At 36.7% G+C, this 20980-nt stretch overlaps 1 protein-coding gene across 5 annotated transcripts in view; it reads left to right on the forward strand.

Annotated features, from left to right (window-relative positions):
- Window positions 1-20980, forward strand: part of ANKS1A (ankyrin repeat and sterile alpha motif domain containing 1A) — a 137522-nt gene that overhangs the window by 109283 nt on the left and 7259 nt on the right. For all 5 annotated transcript variants that reach the window (XM_032218726.1, XM_032218724.1, XM_032218725.1 and 2 more), the window contains 8 exons: window positions 2104-2210; window positions 11189-11287; window positions 14650-14799; window positions 14957-15064; window positions 15932-16096; window positions 18202-18327; window positions 18706-18777; window positions 20575-20661. In XM_032218726.1, coding sequence (XP_032074617.1) covers window positions 2104-2210; window positions 11189-11287; window positions 14650-14799; window positions 14957-15064; window positions 15932-16096; window positions 18202-18327; window positions 18706-18777; window positions 20575-20661 — 914 coding nt within the window. The remainder of the gene's footprint in view (window positions 1-2103; window positions 2211-11188; window positions 11288-14649; window positions 14800-14956; window positions 15065-15931; window positions 16097-18201; window positions 18328-18705; window positions 18778-20574; window positions 20662-20980) is intronic.

Below are 20980 nucleotides of genomic sequence, written 5' to 3' on the forward strand. Positions count from 1 at the left end.
AGACAAAGCAGTCTGCTGCAGCTTTTTGAAAGAGACACACATATGCCTGCCTGGGAAAATAGCACTGTCCTTTTGACTGCTCATGGAGTGGAAAAGAAATTGTCCAGTACAACAAGAGACTCTCTGAACAAGACAGAGGCTGCGGCTCGAATTTGGGGAGTCAATCACCCTTTGGCCAGGCTTTATCAAAGAAGAGAGGCGGAAACCTTTCCTGAGCGCTGCATCCCTGGTGCTGCAGTATGCATTAAGAAGGGAGGCCAGCTCCCGGGCACTCATTAACATTGCTTAACAGAGGATCTTCTCTGCAGGCCAGTGCAGCAGGATTTCGAACCCTTTCCAATTATTCAGAGAACAACCAGCCCTGCATTGTGTAGGCATCACAGAGAGGAAGGAGCAGGGTCTAGTTTTAAATGTGCAGAACTTCAAATAACCACAGGGTTCAAAGGCTGCAACCCGAGTGTCATCACCAATATTGTGCAAATTTGTCTTCAAGAGCGGGCATGCTAAGAAGGCTGAGAAAATACTGCGTGGTTTGCATAGCAATTTATCTGAGGATTGCAAAGCTGCGGGATTTGAACTTTCCTGATTACATCAAATGCCTCCAGTTTCAACAAAAGAAAGTAACAAATTCCTAGACTTTCCTAGGCATAGACAAAAGAAGAATTACTTTGCATAGCTTCCAATTGTGGTTTGCATAGCAATTTACCTAAGGACTGCAAAGCTGTGGAATTTGAACTTTCCTGCTTACATCGAGCATCTCCTGTTCAGCAAAGGAAAGTAACAAATTCCTAGACTTTCTTCTTTTATAGAGAGAAAAGAAGAGCTATTTTGCATTGCTTCTGTTGGCCTTTGAAGAACTTATTTCTCATTAACTGGTTAAAAGGAGGTGTCAGAACGTATCTGATTCTAACTGCTACAGAGGACGGGTGGGGGATGTTCAGCAGTTGTTGTTTTTCCCCCTCTTAAATCCAGGACTTTAAGGGCTTTGTTCTGAGAACTACTTGTTTATCTGTGTGAGGAATGTGAAAGTAGTACTTGCCTTTTGCAGAAGAAGATGAAGGACTGGCAAATGAAAGTTGACAAAGAATTGTCAGGAGCAGACTTTGGATGGAAAATGAACTGAATCTTTTCATTTTGTTCCAGTGTATTTATTTCTGCTCTAATCTGAATGTTTGTGTTGATTCCCAACCCAGATCAATCAGTACAGGCTATCAAAATGTCATATATCTGGATAGGTAGTAGAGTGACAGTGGCAGGACTTCTGAGCTTAGGCTTATCAATCATGCCTCTGCTCCTTGTAATAAAATAACAAAGAAGAATCCTTATCATGGTTTGCCTGTTTCGGGACTGTTGGGGGAAAAAAAGTATAAGTCTCTATTCTTCTACTGCTGTGTGTGTGTGTGTGTTTGTGTGTGTGTGTTGTCTTGCATGTCTTCTTTGGACAGCTGCTCATTAATCTGGCTGATGTTGCTTTTCCGAACTCCTATTGTGTCTGTTTGCTTCTTTCAACTGCATGAAGATATATTTTCTCTCTAACTGCTTTGCATCTCCAGTGTTAACAGTTTTCCTTACTATTGCACAAGGTAATGAATCTGAAGTAATGCATCTCAAGTTGAAGTTGCATGAATGCGTCTGCTGGGCTAAGTGTATTTGTGAGCTGGATGCTCTTCTTACTAGCTCTGGCTTGGAATCCTTTCCTCTGCTTTGGAAAGTTTACAGCCCCTGCAGATGAAAGAGTGAGCTGACCAAGATTCTTGTGAGGTTTGGAATGCGTATACCTGGTGAGAAGCACACCTCAAGCCAGGAAATCAATGCATGTAATGCTTGAACTACAGGGACAATTATAAACAACCTGGATTCCGAGTTTTAAATATAACTGAGAGTCAAATTAATGCTCTAGATTGAACAGGACAGAAGCTTATTGTTCATGGTCGGTGTGCAGAAGAGGAGCTGTCTGCCATCTAATTGTGCTCTGGCCTTGGTTTGGCTCCTTTATGATAATGACAATGATGTGGCAATGCCACTTCTCTTCCTCAGAGTGCCGCTGCTACCGCCTTAATGGGTTTTCCTTTTTCAAGCGTCTGCCGATTCCTCTTTCATCAGGTTCACGGATGCTGGAGCAGAGTGTTGGGGAGTGGCTGGAGTCCATCGGCTTACAGCAGTACGAAAGTAAACTGCTTCTCAATGGCTTCGATGATGTCCGCTTCCTGGTGAGTAACTACCTGACAATCTATGACAAGGGATTTGTTGAACAAGTCCATTGGTTTTGGAAAAAAACATATTCAAATCAACAGAGAAAAGTATAAAAGGTTACCTATCCTACAGGTATATTTTCACAATGTTTGACTCTCGGATTAAAAGGTTTGAACAGTCCTGACTGATGATAAATGCTGGACTCTTTTTTTAGAGTGTAGGTTTGTCTTGTAAATTTGATGTTCAAGAGTGATTCTCATTAAGGATAGTTGTATAGCTATCTAGGAAGAAGGACAAGTGGAAAATTGAGCTGTAACCTTAAATGGAGATGCCAATATATTCAAACATATCTGAATATACTTAGTTGCTTGTTTGGTAAATGCCTGCAATGTTCAAATATATACTACATGCTAAATACTATGAAAACAAAAATATCTAATCTCCAGTATATTGTATATCCTCACTGTGGATGTAAATATATTTCCTTTTTTAAATATTCTGTCTTCATTGCTAAGCCTAATACTTCAGAACAACATTATTGGGACAAAAGATGCTTTAGCCCTAGCCATCTTAATTATGATAAAAATACACCATTTATCTGCATTGGTATTCATTTCTTCTCTTAAAATAGAATGTCATTTATATAGTTGATATTGCTGAACATTAGTTATCAGCATCTGGATAATTTGTACTCATTGGCATAACAGAAAGGAAGATTGCTGGGGGATAATGTGATTTAATATAATTGTCTTGTCATTTTATTTTTTACATATAACCATTGGGAAAGTATTGTCAGATGGTGAATTATCAATCTTCAGTATATAAAATACACATTTGCAAGTCCACTGTAGAATATATTTAGTGAAATTCCAGCTTTGAAACAGAGATTTCTGAATTACTTTGGGGAGGGGTAAAATAAATTAGAGAATGTTTCTCTTTGTTCAGTATGTTTCATATAGAAGCCCAAAATATATTTCCTGAATTGGTTAGATTTCTACTTGTAAAACTCTTTATTATTCAAAAATATCTAATTAGGTCTGAAACTGAGAAACAGAAATCTAACTACAAATCTAGATTACACTATAATATGTTGCAGAACACTGCTTTAATTCTGACTATTTCTGTGGTCAAACCATCACTTTAGAAAGTGGTAGGGACAGCAGGTAGTATTATCTGCTAGTTTTGTAACAGATTATGTCAAGGTTTTGCCTTCCAATTATCAAGTTACATTGGGATAAGCATACGGGAATTAAAATATTTTCATTTTGTTTATGACTGTTCTGTTGTGTCATGAAGTTTGATAAATCATGCCAAAATTGGGATAGGTGAGGAGATGTTAGAGGAAGACATCTAAGTTTAGTTATTGTTTATAAAACTTTTGTATTTATTTGAAACTATTTTTTTAACAATCTTTAAAATTCAATTATTGGGTATTAGCTTTAAATCACACATATTTATCAAAACTCCAGTTATAGTAATTTCCCACTTCAACACTATAGAAAAGCTTTTGAATATTTAATTTTTTTCTGAAAAGGATGAATTGAAGAGAATTTTTTATTTCCTATTAACACATGCACTTTTCCTAGATATTATTTGTGCTGAAACAAGAAGAGATGTTTGCTAGTCCTAGCACGTAATCTTTTAAACTTTTTAAAAGTTTGGGAACCTATATACTTTACACTACAGTATTCTTTTCATTTTCATAAAACATTATTAGTTAAGTATAGCAGAAAGAATATCCTTTAATTTTTCTCAACATTTTTGAGGCTGTTGTATTGTAAAAATGTATGCAGTAACATTTTGTGTGCATGCACACACACAGACACACAAATATATATGTGTGTGTATATGTGTATATGTGTGTGTGTGTGTGTGTGTGTGTATATATATATACATACAGACAGACAGACAGACAGACACACACACATACACATACATATATATATATTCTTATTTTTTTTCATTAGCCCTATATTAGGAATAGGAAATGCTGCCTTCTCTTAAGAACTCCACTTGTGAACTTTCAATACTTGGCTAATAATTTTGATTTCTGTGCACAAAGTGAGAATGCATAAGTGCAATTTGGTTACTTTAGCCCTCTCTTTTTTCTTAAATAAAAATATGTTGAAAATTCTAATCGCTGAATATCTACTTTTCAGATATTTAAAGTAGAACTAAATACAAATGAAATATTGCACAAATCCAACCTTGGATTTTCTACTCGCTCTCATGTCATTGATATTCTTTCTTGTATGAATCATGGGCATGGATCCCAATTATCCATACTAGAGACATTTATTATAGATGCTACTGTTGACCAAAGTGTTCATTCTCAATATTGTTAATAGATTTCATAAAAGAACCATATTATCTTTTAAAAATAATTTATACTGAACCATTATTAACAAATATTAAGTATTTTATGGACTGGGTACCTTAAGTTAAATTGGGAAGAATGTTCTAGAAAGTTATGGTCCCTTGTTCTCATATTTTGTCAATCTAATTTTTCAAGGTTTTTTTTAGTGAGTTTAGAGTTATATAATTGTAACGGATTGGCACAAAGGAGTTACATTAAATCTCACTGATATACAAGGTAACTAAGTACATTGAATAATGATTTTCATTTTGCCAGATGGCTATTAAGCTAATTGCTTCAGCCATAATATAAATTAAGTTAGGTTCTTTTCATAGAATGATAAAACAGCATTTTTTTGTCGTGGTAGGTAACATTGCCTAAAATATGTGTATATTTTGTTCTTAATGTTGAGAAATTTCTAACTATATCAATATAGAGTCAACATAGAAAATCAGAAAGGAATTCTTGAAATATTCTGCTTTATATTGAGTTTAAAATAGATTACTTTTCACTAATCATTCCAATGATAATTTTCAAAAACTTGAAAATAAATTAGAAACAGTTTTGATTGCAACAAAATTAAAATAAAAAATAATGCTTGGTAAGAGGATTGGGTGCAATACTCTGTAAATATTGCATATGATGAACCTTATGGTTTCCTGATAGATGTAACCAAATTGAGAGTGATGTTTCTAGAGCAATTACTGTGTTTCTCAACATAAAACATAACCTGTGAATGGTCCTTGGCTTGATCTTAGAGAGTAATGAATAGGTCATATCATTCACGGTCCATTTAAATTAGGCAATTCATATAGTAAGTGGGAAAATTAAATTCTGGAGTCAAAGAAAGGAACAGTCAGCTGCCCTTTTCTTTTCTCAATGCTAGGGAAGCTAATTTGCTAGGTGCTACTTTATAAAAACTGTGGTTTTTATAAACAGATTAAGACAACCATGGTTTTTGTAATATACGACATTCCCCTCCTATTCGTGGATAACATTGGTAACAAATGTATTGGGAAAAAGAAGGAAGTATTTTGCTAGCGTCCTATTCGTTTTTATAAAATTCAGACACTATGTGGGGGAGGCCTGAAAGGCTAATTCAGATGTTGTACTTGGTAGAAACAATTCATCAAATTGTAGTCATACAATGAACTATCAATTACATTTGTCATTTCAGTCAGGTATTTTACCAGTTTACTAAGCCAACCTATCACTCAGTGCAGACTTATAAACAACTTTTTATTTCCACCCATGAAACATCTTGCTCTGGTCCGAAGGGTATTGGGAAAGTAAAAGAATCCAGAAGGTTTCATCTGTGCAACACTGATTTTCGGTTTTCACAGTAGAATATACTGTGTGGGCAATGGTTGATCTGAGGATTTTCATAATTATAAATTTTAATCCCCTGGTTGAACTCTTGCAATGCATTTTACACAGGGTTTCCTTGAAAGACCATTCAGAAATAGAGCTAAGTACAAAATGCAAGGGGCCTATGTGTAATTCGTGCCAGATGCCACAAACACTGGTATGTTACACCTGTGTTTGCAATGGTCTGCCGTAAGTTTCCAGTGCAATTCAAAGTACTGTGTCTAACCAAAAAGCCCTAAATGGCTGGGTGGGACATCTACTCCAAGCAGAATCCAGGCAACAGCTTGGATGAAAATATTGGCATTTCATTAAAGGAGAATAATTGTAGCTCAGGGTTAAAATGATGGATCCTAGGTGCTCTCTGAGCTTCATAGATTTTATGCAGACATTTCATTACCCAAACTAGATAACATCAACAATATTAGTAAGGAGTGGGATTTTCTCTCAATTTATATTCTAGTGGTTTGCCTTGTCAGTGTTAATGGGTCTTGGATGTCTTACTGCCCCAATGAGCAGTAAGCCGCCATGTCTTCGGTGTTTAGTCATGCCGGCCACATGACCTCATAAACGTCCTCGGACAGCGCTGGCTCTTCGGCTTTGTAATGGAGATGAACATCACCCCCTATAGTTGGGACTGACTAGCACATATGTGCGAGGGAACCTTTACCGTTACCTTTTATAAATATATCTTTTCTTTTGTTGATTAAACATAACAATATGCTTATAAAATAATAATATAAATGTTCAAAACAATCAAAATTATAAAAATGGAAGAACCGATTAATGTAACATCTATTCTAAAGCTTATGTGAAATATATTTAGAATATAATGTTAAAAAAATAAGCTATATATATTTTGATATTGGATAGCTAGAATAAATCTTTTTATTTCTTAAAAATATGGTTGCCATATTTTCTGTGAATACGCTAAGACCTAATATACCCATTAATATCTAAGTTGTTGATGTTCATCAAACGAAGGACAAAGGAGAGGGCATGAAAGATATAAGATGGCCTAATGTGTGAGTTTCTTTTCAGGTTTCAGTATGGGCCAAGACAATCAAAGTTTGGATATGCAAAGTCGAGTACCATCAGTTATTGCGTTAATAATGAATTTTATATTTTTATATTCACTATCTGCATGATTCAACTATTAGGAAAAATCAATAACTTTTTCTCTGTGTTCATTATAGTGTTCCCTTAAATCCACTGTTACAACTGTCTTGAAAAGTTTAGTCCTGGGTTTGTTTAATTTGATAAATTGTTTCTAAGAAGGTTGGATAGGAAACAAAACACTTTAGGTAATACTTCAGCTTGTCTTCACTGAAGATGCACCAATACTAATTTTAACAGAAGTCTTCCTAGGTGTACAGCTAAAGGAATGTTTTTCCCTCCTGCTGTTCTGACAGATGACTGGCCAGTGGTGTGTAAAATGCTAAACGGGCTTGCCATTTTACCTTTCAAAGTGAATTATATTTCAAAGTGTGAGGACTTCCACCACTCACAAACCAGTGAATATCTATAGCATGCATTACTGTCTTAGGCCAAATAGATGCAGCAAACTTTTTATCATTCCTAAGCAATTTGTAATACAAACTGCCTTTGGTATTATGTGAGTACAGCTCCTCTCTGCTATTCATTAAATTAGCCTCTTCTTTTTCCAGGCTTCTATGAGATCCTGAAAAAAAGAGATAGCTTTTTAAAGAACATTTCATTTTAATGAATTAAATACTTAAAGCAGTTGCTCTGTTTCCAGACTTATATGGAAGCCTGAAAAAAGGCTGCTTTAATGAACATAAAGGAAATGCTCAGATGAACCTGAAGCACTTCTTTGAGTCATTTCCAAAGCATGTACATCACTAGAATCCGGACTATATCCCTATTATACCAACAAGCAATAATTATAATTTTAAAAGTCATCACTCTGTTCTTCTCTATTGCCTACTGAACATGCCCAGAAAAAAATAGAGAAACTGGAGAGCTATTGTAAAGAAAAATTAGTACAGATTTTTTGTAAAGAGAACATTTTCACAATATTTTATATCAGCTTTAGTTGAAGCCATAGAGATGTTGATTAATGGAGGGAACTGTATTTTTTATAAACTGTTTAGCAAAATATCTTGTTGAAGCTTCTTCTTAAAAATAATTATAGTAGAAAAGTATGCTGGCTTCGCTGTTTGCAAAAATACAGGAAATGAATGCTGTGTCAATGATCTAGCTAGCTGAATAATAAACAGGGTTTTGGGACAGATCCAGCCTTTATTCCTCACTTTTTCTAGGCAGTGTTTGGAGCAAAAAAGCTGCCCAGACATAAACAAACACTACATTCAAAGCTTTATTCCAAGCAGAAATCAAAGTGGAAAGTATTTAGAAGTTTGGTGAAAGATGTCCTTTCCTGCTCTAGGAAATGTTCACAGGAAGACATTGAGTACTTCCTGTGTCTTCCAGTAGATGACAAATAATCAAGATTTAGCCCCAGAGACTTCTCTGAAAAATCCAGTTTGGGAAACATATTTTTAAGAAAGTAGATTCATAAGTGCTTTCTGACTGACTGTGAATGTATGGGAGGCTGGCTTCAGTGTACCAATTCTAAGCACTATGTGGAAGTAACAGCCATCACCAATAGCCAAATGGGTACAACATACATACATACATACATACACACACACATACATACATACATACATTACAGCCGTGACCCGACAAATGCGCGCCTGACAAATGCGTGCTGACAAAACCGCCACAACAAAACGGCGACGTTGAAAGCACGCCCACTAAAGCGTGTTGACAAATGCGTGCCAACAAAAGCGCGCCATCAAAAACAACGTGAAAACAATGGTAACAACCCTAACCCTTACCGTAACCCTATACCTAGGGTTAGGGTTGTTAACGTTGTTACCATTGTTTTCGCGTTGTTTTCGATGACACACTTTTGTCGGCGCGCATTTGTCGATGAGCTTTAGTGGGCGCGCTTTCAACATCACTGTTTTGTCGCAGTGGTTTTGTTGGCGCGCATTTGTCGGTGAACCTATTACAACAATACACAATAAAAAGTAGTAATAATGTAGTTCAATTAAAAGTTACAATTAATCACTATTACGATTACCGTATTTTTCAGAGTATAAGACGCACCAAGATTTTGAAGAGGCAAATTAAAAAAAAAGTTTTTGCACTCTGCAGACCTCCCAAAAACGGCCCATTTTTTGCTCATTTTTGTCCTCCCCAGCCCCTAGGAGCATTCTGGAAGCCTCCTAAAGGCTATGCACGGCCATTTTTGCAAAGGGGTGGGTTTTCAGGAGGCCAAAAATGCTATATTCAGTGTATAAGACGCACACAGATTTTCACCTTTTTTTGAGGGAAAAAGTGCGTTTTATACTCCAAAAAATACAGTACTTTCTTTTCATGTTGTTTCAAAAGCAAATGCTTATTTTCAAAACAAAGTTATATTTTGGTCCTTGGCCTGTGCTTGGGTTCCCAGGTTCTCCTGTACCCCTGAAAATTCCTATTCTTTGCTTAATGACTAGCACATTCTTTTAATGGTCACAGCAGGGAGAGCAGAGTGCTGGTTATTAAGCAATGCTGTCTCACTTAACAGCTGTCACAACATGCAACCATGATGGACAGGCTCCATTATGGTTGTATCTTGAGGACTACATGTAATGATTCTTGCATCTAACAATAAAAGGTCTGATGCTTCTCTGATGTGAAATGATCCATTCCAAGAGATTTCTTTTTACAGTTTGCCATAATGTCAGTGTTAAATCCTAACATTTCTACTCCATCAAAATCTACTTTCTTTTGGTTCACAGCTCTGACATTCCATATATTAGTACAGTGGTTCTCAACCTGTGGTCCACAGATCCCTGGGGCCCCCGCAATGTCATCACAAGGGGTCAGCAAAGGCTTGAAGAAATGTTATGATTTAAATATTGTGTTAAATCTTGGGGATCTGTGGCCATAAAAGGTATTTAAAGAAGGTCTGTGGTGAATAAAAGGTTGAGAACAACTGTGCTAGTAACCTTACAGCGTTGAACTTTCCTTTTTCTCTTAACATATATACTACAAGGACAGATTCCATCCAGCTCACATGCTGTGTCTTCTCTTATTTGATGTAGGAAGCTCAGCAAAATTATTTGATCCCATGCCAGGCCATGGAAACATGCCACTTCTTTTTGCATCCACAATGAGAGTCAAATTAAAGCTATCCATTTCATGACATTTTCTCTAATTAAAATCACATAAAGTATAATACTGGATTTTTTCTCTTAGGAAAATTAAATATGCATATTTATTTTTTTAAAGGCACAATTAGCAACTGGGGAAATTTGAATTGGGACAAACATTGGGAAAGCCTCATCCATCCTAATCATGCTCGCAACTCCTATATGTAGAAATGGAGAGAATGGAGAAACATTAATGTCTATTTTGGACATACGATTAAAAGTTTTCCTATTGGTTTCCCAGGTTCTTTGCACATTATTTAAACAAATCATGTTATTTTATTTATTCATTACATAATACTCTTCTCTCCTCCTTTCCCCGCAACAACCGATGAGATGGGTAGGATGAGAGAATCTGGCCCAAGGTCACCCAGCTAGCTTTCATGCCTAAGGCAGGACTAGAATTCAGTGTCTCCTGGTTTCTAATCTTAATCACTTAACCATACTGACTCTATAATTTCTTTACAGTTTCCTATTTGTCAAAATAAATATTTAATAGTGAGCCAGGAAATGATAAGTCTGGACTGATTCTTTTCCCGTGTTTATCCCAGTTTTAATATATTTTTATTACATAATCTCTTATAAGCTTTTTCGCTTTGTGTCACTCCAAAGGTATTTGTGCAGATCCCTAGGGATATACTCCTATAATAGAGGAAACCAAATAATAAACCCTATAATTCAGGATAGGCAACTGGTTGATAATGCAGTTTCAAATTTGATACTGCTGGAGTACTACAGTGTTTCTTAAACTTGACAACTTAGAACATGTGACTTCATATCTTAAAGTAGCTAAGGTTGAGAAGAGGGTAAAATTTAACCCTCTGTTCTTTTATTAGACTATGTAAGATTGGTTGTATGTCTCTGTCATTTAATACTTTATTTTCAAATTTCACTGGTATCATCTGCAATAGAATATTAAGAACATTCATTGTTATGGCTGTACTTTTAAGGTTTTCACGAAGTTGAATTTTATGTTTCATAGTAAGTCCTGCATTTATTGGTCTTAAGCAGAATTGTATTTCTAACTATGTCTTTTTCTTATTCTCTGTAGGGATGTAATGTTATGGAAGATCAGGATCTTCGGGAAATTGGTATTAATGATCCACAACACCGCAGAAAACTTCTCCAAGCAGCACGTTCCCTTCCTAAGGTTAAAATAATAATCTATGTTTATATGCAGAAAAAGTGTGTTTTAATCCCAGTGTAATGATGGATAGAAAACCACAAGGAATTTCTTAAAATATTAAAATACAGTTTATTTTGGTCATAGACTAGATTTGAAAATAAAACACATTAAAAAAAGAGCAAAACTCCCTAACAGAAAAAGTTTAATTAATGTTAAATATTTAGCATTACTTAAACTTTTAAGTAAATTTGAGATTATGAAGGTGCAGGGCAACCTGCAGACTTCAGGCAGCTTTCACATAGGCTTCAGCCTAAAAACAACTACAGCTGTCTGTTGCTACCTGGGATCATTCTGTGTTTCATGCATAGATGAGGACTTTGAACTGTTTTTCTCCAATGTCACTATAACACTATGGTAACCTGTTTATTTAATATTGTCACTTTTTGAAAAAGCATAAAAGAACATTCATGTAGGAGGTCAAATTGTACAGTATTGGGAAGATAAATGTTTTCTCTGTTCAGTCATGTCCAACTCTAGGGGATGGTGTCTATCTGCATTTCCTAGCTAAGGGAGTTGTCTGAAGATGCTTCCATGGTCATGTGGCTGGTATGACTACATATTGAGGTTCAATTACTCTCTCGTCAAAGTGTTACTATTTATTCAGATTTGCTGTTTTTGAACTGGTAGGTTGGCAAGATTTGGGGCAATAATGGGAACTCACCCCATCACCCAATGCTTGGGTCTTGAACTGCCAACTTTTTATCGACAGCATGTTAACCCTTGTATCAAAGCATCAAATGGCCATGCTGAATATTTCTCTAGTTGAATTGTTGTGAATTGCCAAGTTATATCTATTCATTAAGGGTCATTGGAAATGTTTTTTCCTATATGGAATAGATTGAAATAACATGTTTCCAAGAGATAAGTGCTGGCAAGTTTTACCAGTTATAAATGAGATTTTTTTCTTGATTTTTGAATTCCTCCCTAAATTATTTCTCCCTAAATAGCAGGAGTGGTTTTTGTATCCTGGCATGAAGTCAGACTTATATAGTTAGGTTATGGAAAAATAGTAAAAGGGGACAGGTCAGCAGTTTGTAGATTTAGATTTAGATTTAGATTTATTGAACATTTATAGGCCGCCCTTTTCCCTGAGGGGACTCAGGGCGGCTTACAACAATGGGGGAAGGGAGTGCAAAACAAGACATAAAAGAAAAACGTGAATAAAAAAAATTAACTATAAAACACAACATTCACTCAACATTCGGGCGGGGTGAGAGTAAATCCTATCCCCAGGCCTGACGGGATAGCCAGATCTTGAGGGCTGTGCGGAAGGCCTGGACTGTGGTGAGGGTACGGATCTCCACGGGGAGGTTGTTCCATAGCGTCGGAGCTGCAACTGAGAAGGCTCTCCTCCGCGTAGTCGCCAGTCGGCAGTGACTGGCGGATGGAATTCGGAGGAGGCCTTCCCTGTGCGATCTAATGGGACGCAGGGAGGTAATTGGCAGAAGGCGGTCTCTCAGATAGCCAGATCCACTACCATGGAGCTCTTTATAGGTGGTAAGTAGGACCTTGAAGTGCACCCGACGATCAACAGGTAGCCAGCGCAGCTCACGGAGGATCGGTGTGATGTGGGCGAACCGTGGTGCGCCCATGATCACTCGCGCGGCCGCGTTCTGGACTAGCTGCAGACGCCGGATGCTCTTCAAGGGCAGCCCCATGTAGAGCACATTGCAGTATTCCAGCCTAGAGATCACAAGGGCTCGAGTGACTGTTGTGAGGGCCTCCCGGTTCAGGTAGGGCCGCAACTGGTGCACCAGGCGAACCTGGGCAAATGCCCCCCTGGTCACAGCTGACAAATGGTGGTCAAAACTCAGCTGTGGGTCCAGGAGGACTCCCAAGTTGCGGACCTTTAATTGTAGAATTAAAGACAGTGCTCTATCTATAATAGTCTGGGAGTAGCTAGCAAATTAGTACAGTATAATAGCTAAATCACCTTTCCAAGAAAACATAGGGAAGTTTAAAGGCACGATCTGATTTTTACCACTTGTGCTGTATATACATTGGTTTCCGTAAGGCAGGATTTGGGAGAAAACAAAAGCCATCTATTCAGTGTAAAATCATAGAATTTGTCATGTACCTTCCTTCTTAAATCAAGACCTTTTTGAGATAGTAACCTGGAGTAAACTGGAGATTCAAATAGGTTCTTACACAACTCTGCATACAGCTGATTAATCCATTAACAGATGGAATTAATGGATAAAATAAAAAGTTGTTGCTGCTTAGAAGTTATATTTTGAAAATAATGCATAAATAAGAGATAGAAACAAATCATATTATACCCTCTAACATTAGTTTTCTATTGTAGGGATTTTGTTCATAACATAACTAGAACAGGAATGCATGGCCATAGACATTCACATGAAAAGGAAAACTGCCAGAAGCTTAAACCGTATCTCTATGTGTAATATTTCCTGAATGGCTGCAGCAGCTGGCATTAAGTGAGCTGGAAAACAGGGTATCTTCAAACATAGTTTGCCCAGAAGACTGGCAGAAAATAGTAGAAGAAGTAATTCCCCCTCACACAGACACACACACTTAAAATTTCTCATGTTTTGCAGTTATCCTTTTCTCCAATATTTAGATTCAAGTTTCAAAGCAACATATGATGGTATCAGATTTAGGAAAATAGCAATTCTTGTGAAGAATTTATGATCCAGATTTTCCTTTAGAGCCTAAAAAAATTGCTGCTTCTTTCAACAATTTTAGACAACTTCCTGATCTTTAGGCAGTACTTAAGCCTTTGGTGACTGATTGCTATGATGCTATGATCAATTCTCTTATGTCTCTTTTGTAGTACTTGTGTTTTTGTCTGTGACCGTAAATAAAGTGTGTGTATGTATGTATGTATGTATGTATGTATGTATGTATGTATGTATGTATGTATGTATGTATGTATCTATGTAATATACTATATTATTGTACAAATCTGCTTGTTTTTCTTAAATTCCAGAAGGTGTAGTAAATAAAAGGAGGGGGGATGGAACAGAAAAATATGTGTATGTGTTGTCTGATGCAAAAGCTATTTATTTGGGTAGCATCTTGGAACTGAAAATTAACATACTAGCAAAATATTAAACCTCTTCCCACCAATTTTGCCTTCCATAATTGATACTCTATCAATACTTTATGTAAAAGAGGAAGAGCCACTGATATCCAATTAAATTAAATCATTTGCCCAATGATTTATTTCCACAGTACAAATTATTTATATCTTTTGTTCAAAAAGCTTTGCATCGTTGAGTGCAACCTAACAATCACATTGAAATATCTAAAATGTTTTTAAAGGCTGTTCAGTTATAATGCTCTACTCTTTGTGCTCTTCACAGGTGAAATCTCTAGGCTATGATGGAACTCAACCTTCAGTTCCTGCGTGGCTTGATTCCTTGGGGCTTCAAGATTATATTCAGTCATTTCTGTCGAGTGGCTATAGTTCTATAGACTCAGTGAAAAATCTCTGGGAGCTAGAATTAGTAAATGTAAGTTGATATTTCATTGAATTCCAGTTCAGATCAAAACTTGGACATCCACTGTTAGGATAAACTTTAGCATTGTAACTGTTTGAGGGAAAGGAGGGAGAACCATAGCATGATAACCTTTTGTAACAGTATATGCTAACTTTGTCCATCTCCGCAGGTACTCAAGGTGAATCTTCTTGGCCACCGTAAACGTATTATAGCCTCTCTGGCAGACAGACCATATGAGGAACCCCCACAGAAGCCACCAAGGTTCTCTCAATTGAGAGTGAGTTTTCATGTTTCAATGTCTGCTCAGTAATAGTTTAGAGAACTGTGAAGAATAGTACCGTGGTTGTATTTATGGGTTTTGTTACTCATTCAGATTTTTTTTAAAACTAAGGAAGGTCTACAAAATAAATAGATTTTCCTTAAAAACATCTCACTAAAAAGTGGAATTCAAAGTGCTAAATTTGATATTTGAAACTTTATGTGGTTTGGCACCAGGATAATTCCAGGATTGCTCACTTCAGGGGTCCCCAATCTCAGGGTTATGGCCCACTATCGGGCCACGCCTTATTTGAAATTTTTGGGCAAGCGTGCACGTGCATGTGCGAAGCTCCAGTCGCTTGAGTGGAGGACGCTTGTGTTATGTGGAAAGCTCCACTCGTACGAATTGAGGGTGCTTGAGTGGAGGGTGCTTGTGCTCCATTTGGGGACCACAGGCTTAATCAAATGCACCTCCTACTGGCATTCTAGTTCTGAGAAGTGCAAAAGGTGAGACCAGAAAGCTTCTGGCCTTGCAGAAGTTAGCAAAAAGATCAAATTTTTCTGAACGTCTTCAAGGAATTATTGTTAACCATCAATATTTTATTTGTATTTATTGATTCTTGACCATTTTGATTTATTTCAATAGTATTTTACTGTTTTATGATATTATTGGTGGGTGTTCTCCCCCCTCTTAACTATGGATGTTTTAATATAATTTATATTGCTACAAGCCACTGAGAGCCTAGGTAGCTTGGTTGCATATGTGTTTTAATAATGGTCATAATAATATAAAACTTTGCCAACCACTCGGTATGCATACAAAAGACTTTGAAAATAATCAACAAAACAAGTTTTTTTTAAAAAATGTCAATATCTTGAATTTCAGTGCCAAGATTTGATATCCCAGACATCTTCACCTCTGAGCCAGAGTGACTCCTGCACAGGGAGGTCTGCAGACCTCCTGCTTCCTTTGGAAGATGCTGGGAGGAAGAGACATGAGAACATCCATGATATTGCATCTTATCCAAGAGCAGAGAAGTTTAGGACACAGGTCAGAAGAATCTGAGCCCTTTACATCATGTTGATAATTTATCTTTGGAGATTATTGTATACTTTAAGAAGTAACAGAAAACCAAAAACTGTTGTACTACAGGTCAACAACCTTCATAGAAAAAGGTGCCCAGTCTTGCAGTATCTGTATCAGTTTCTCTGGCTGCAAAATGTGGCTATAACATCAAGATATTCACTGTAAAAACAACAGCAGTAATCTGTGTGTATTTCCAAAAAGGATGTTTGGAAAGGGGAATGACTGAATATTTTCTTGACACTGGGGATGGGGATGGGAATGATTGATTCTCTCCTCCTCCAGTGGAGTAGCCAATTAACTCAAGCCAGTTTCTGTCTCCGTATCTTGGTATTGTTTGGCACTGGCACTGTGCCTAGAGGCATAGTTCATCAAAGGGACCAGGTATTATGTGATCACAGAGTTGATAATTATACAGATGAATGTATGTTTTAGTTAGGCAACAGTTGTTAAAGTAGCAGTTGTTAAAAAGTTGTTAAAGTAAACTGTGACCACAGTTTATCCAATTAGCCTATCTCAATCCATTCTGTAAAGCAATCGGGCTCAGAATAGGACTTTTAACAATCCCTACCATAGGACATATACAGCACCAGATAAGTCAGTAATTACACGTTTTATTTATTTTGTTTATAAATTTAATTGGCCCTTCAATTTACCACAAGGTAACTCTGGTTGGAATTTTCATCAATAGCCTAAAACTTTGAAAATGTTAAGAATTTCAGAAAGTAACATCATACTTACCTTTGCTGAAATCTTTGAAATCCTGATTTTCACTAAGCCTTTAAGTACCATATTTTTCAGAGTATAAGACGCATCTTCCCCCCCCCCAAAAAAGGTTGAAAATCTGGGTGCGTCTTATATACTCAATACAGCATTTTTGGCCTACCGAAACCTCACCACCTTGCAAAAATGGACGTGCAGAGGGTTTGGGAGGCTTGCAAAGTGCTCCTGGGGGCTGGGGAGGGCAAAAATGAGCAAAAGATGGGACTTTTTTCCTTGTTTTTGTCGTCCCCCCCCCCCAAGTCCCCAGGAGCACTCTACAAGCCTCCCAAAGCCCTGCTTGTCACAAAAAATGAGGCATGCAGAGGGTTTGGGAGGCCTGCAGAGTGCAAATACTTCTTTAAATAAATTACCTCTTCAAAATCGTGGTGCGTCTTATACTCCGGTGCATCTTGTAGTCCAATAAAATATGGTAATTATTTTTATTTAAACATTTTAGTGTGATTATTTTATATACCTTTTGCATAACTGTAGATATTTGTATGCATAAACAGATGTGTGTAGTTTATTTTAGTTTACCTTATTGTCATTGTGCATGGTACAATGAAATTAAATATATTTAATGTTATATTTAGATATACATAACTTGAAATAGATATAATCTATTTGTAATCTGTGGTTAGTTTTTTAAAAAATAATTTTTTATTTTTTATTAACAAACATGTAAAATACACACACACAAAACCTAGACGTACACCACATTTACACAATACAATACAAACAGGAGCTTCCTGTTCTTTCTAATAGCAATTATCAATCGATACAACTCACCTTATATTATTTCTCTTTCTATTGTATTTCATTTGGATTTCACCATTCTTAACACTCTTATTTTACTATTGCTATTGCTATTGCTATATTATTATTTTTTGAGTTTTGTTATATTCCTTCATTGATTCTTGTTTCTTTCCTCCATCCACCTATACCATTTATCCCATATCTGGTAGAATTCTGATTCTTCTTTTCCCTGGATTTATTTAGTTAGTTTGTCCATTTCAGCACAATCCATAACCTTTCTTATTATTTCATCTTCGCTTGGAATTAATTCGTTTTTCCATTTCTGGGCAAAGGCAATCCTTGCCGCCATAATTATATGTAGTATTAAATACTGGGTTTCTTTTTTGTATTTCGCAGGCATTATTGCTAATAAAAAAACTTCAGGTTTCCATTCTATTTTAACCCGTTATTGCCTCCAGCCATATAATCTATGTAGTTAGTTTCTTTATTAATTAGTTCCTAGTGAAAAATTCTGATTTGAACAGTTTTGATTTGAACAGTTATTTGTGTTGTAGGAGGAACATCGTGAATCAAAGCTTACACTCAGACCTCCTAGTCTGGCAACTCCATATGCTCCCGTCCAGCACTGGCAACATCAGCCAGAGAAACTTATATTTGAGTCCTGTGAGTATGAAGCCAATGTAAGTATATTCTTGATTTTTGTACCATGTTGCATCGTTTTGAGGACCTCATAAATGTTTACCGATTGCTACTTAGTTTAGTCAAGGTTTACTAACCGTACAAAGTTAATATCAGCTGATGTGGCAGCATCTCCAGCTAGAGTAGAGGGGGAAATGAAGAAGCAGTCTAGCAAGAAGCCTACATGAGAGGAAGTGACAGAGGCCAGCTCTTGAAACCCTTATCTGCCTATTCCCAAAAGAATGCAGTTAGTCTGGCAAGATTTTTCTAAACAGAGGAATAACAATAAAATACTATGGCCTACTCATGGAGTTGTTCTGTTTCTTTGTGCTGACCTTAATTATACTATCAAGTACTTACTATTTTCCTGCTTTAAACAGTATCTGGGGTCCATGTTAATCAAAGATCTTCGAGGAACAGAATCTACACAGGATGCCTGTGCAAAAATGAGGGTAGGTGTGCAATTTATAAAAATTCTTTTGATACCAAGTATGTAATGTGTGAACTCCATAATTGAAGATTCTGCTCAGGATATACACTAAACTTATTAAATCCAAATACTTTAGCTTCATTATCCTGAACTACCATTTGGCCATATTGTTTTAACAGATTAAGGATAAATCTGGATATTTTAAAGTCTCTCTTCAAGCCCTGGTCACTTGTGACATTGTTTTAAAAACCCAAATTGTAACAATTGTGTTCCAGCAGCAATAAAGATCTTCAAGCACAGATCATTTGGCGCTGATCCTCAGATCTATAATTCTAAACTTGACTCCTCTCAAGATTATCCAGATTACATTTTAAGGGCTTTATTTAAAACCTGGCTGTGCCGGCAGGCCTGGGGTTGACGAGTTGTTGTTTGTTGTTGTTGTTTATTGGTCTTGTATGCCGCCCACTCCCGAAGGACTCCGGGCGTCTTACAATAAACAAGGGAAGGGGATAAATACACAAAACAACACTTTAAAATACACAACAGTCACAGTTTCCGTGGGGCTGGATATTTCGAGAGCCCCCCGGCCTGCTGGAGCAGCCAGGACTTAACAGCTTTGCGGAAGGCCGGGAGGGTAGTAAGGGTCCGGATCTCCACGGGGAGGTCGTTCCAAAGGGCTGGAGCTGCGACAGAGAAGACTCTCCCCCGGGGAGTCGCCAGCCAACATTGGCTGGCAGATGGAATCCGGAGAAGACCTAACCTGTGAGATCTAATCGGTCTATGGGAGGTGATTGGCAGGAGTTCCCTTCCCCCCCTCGAATTGTGTGACTGTTGTCTTTTTAAATTCTCTTTGTATTTCGTTTGTTGTATTACCTTCTTGTTTTACCCCCCCCCCTCCCCTTTGGGTTTGTTAGCCGCCCTGAGTCCCTCAGGGAATAGGGCGGCATATAAATGCAATAAACTTTAAACCTTAAGTTCCTGGCATATTGCAACTCCATTAAGACTAGAATCTGTTTTAATTTCTATAGAAGTGTGCATGAAGTGCTGCCACTTAAAATGTTGGCTTAAATATTCTTTGGAAGATTCCTAGCCCCCTTAATTGTACAAGTTGATTTTTCAACAAAAGGGTTGGTAGAGAATGATTTCAACTGAAAAATTTGCAGTATTTCTGACCGCTCTCTTTGGTTTGAGTTGAAATAGCAAACATTTGAAATAGATTTTCAAAATGATTTAAATTCTAGTTTCATCTAAATAATGGTAAGCTTGTATGGAAAATATTTTTCAACTGCCACTTTGCTAATATTTTATTTCTGTCTCATAAGAGACAGTTTAGCCATTGTTGATATTTTTTCTTCATCTCTGCTGGGAGATTTAACAGCATCTTCTTGCAAATGCCCTGATGGGGAAAGTTGAATCAGTACTTTGAATCAGTACTTTATGCAGTTTCTTTTATTTGACTTGTGCAAAGGTTTGAGAGTGTTTTAATGATAAATAGTAATATTGTTAAATTGACATTGTTGTCTCTCATGATATAGCTTCTTTGTGTGTATTAGTGTTCTTTGACTATAAATGTAATTTAATTTTCAGCATTTTTAACTCAATAATTTAGATTTTGTTTTCTTTTATTATGTAATATTTCACTGCATTCCAGATTTCAGAAATGCAGCTCTATAAAACAGCATTATTGCATAATATCTAATTTATGAAACTGAAAATTAAACTGAAGTGAGAGAATTTGAAATCTTTTGTACACATGACCTCCATTCTTGAGAAATTATTTAATCTATGTCTATTGTTATTTTCTCTCTCTTTTATAAAGAAATCAACTGAGCATATGAAGAAGACCCCAACAATAATATTATCTATTACTTATAAAGGAGTGAAGTTCATAGATGCTGCTAACAAGGTAAGAAAATCCTTGTGTTCGTGATTAATATTCCAGCCTTAAGTGACACATGATAGTGCTATAGTAGCATGAACATAATATTAATCTATTTTGCAAATCCTCAGGCCTAATCAGCAGAAAGGCAAAATATTTTGACAAATTCTAGCTCAGTGCTGAGATGGGCAGTAATTAATTAATTAATTGTAAAGATTGTCAGACTGATTTTTCTTTATCAAGTGCTATCACTTCTGATGGAGTTGCACAGCTGTAACTTGTCTGTTACACTTGCTCTTAGACAACTCAAGCTAAAGTATCCTGCTTCTATCATGAAGCTTGGCCA

The sequence above is a fragment of the Thamnophis elegans genome, chromosome 5 (genome assembly GCF_009769535.1).
Source record: "Thamnophis elegans isolate rThaEle1 chromosome 5, rThaEle1.pri, whole genome shotgun sequence".
Taxonomy (NCBI): domain Eukaryota; kingdom Metazoa; phylum Chordata; class Lepidosauria; order Squamata; family Colubridae; genus Thamnophis; species Thamnophis elegans.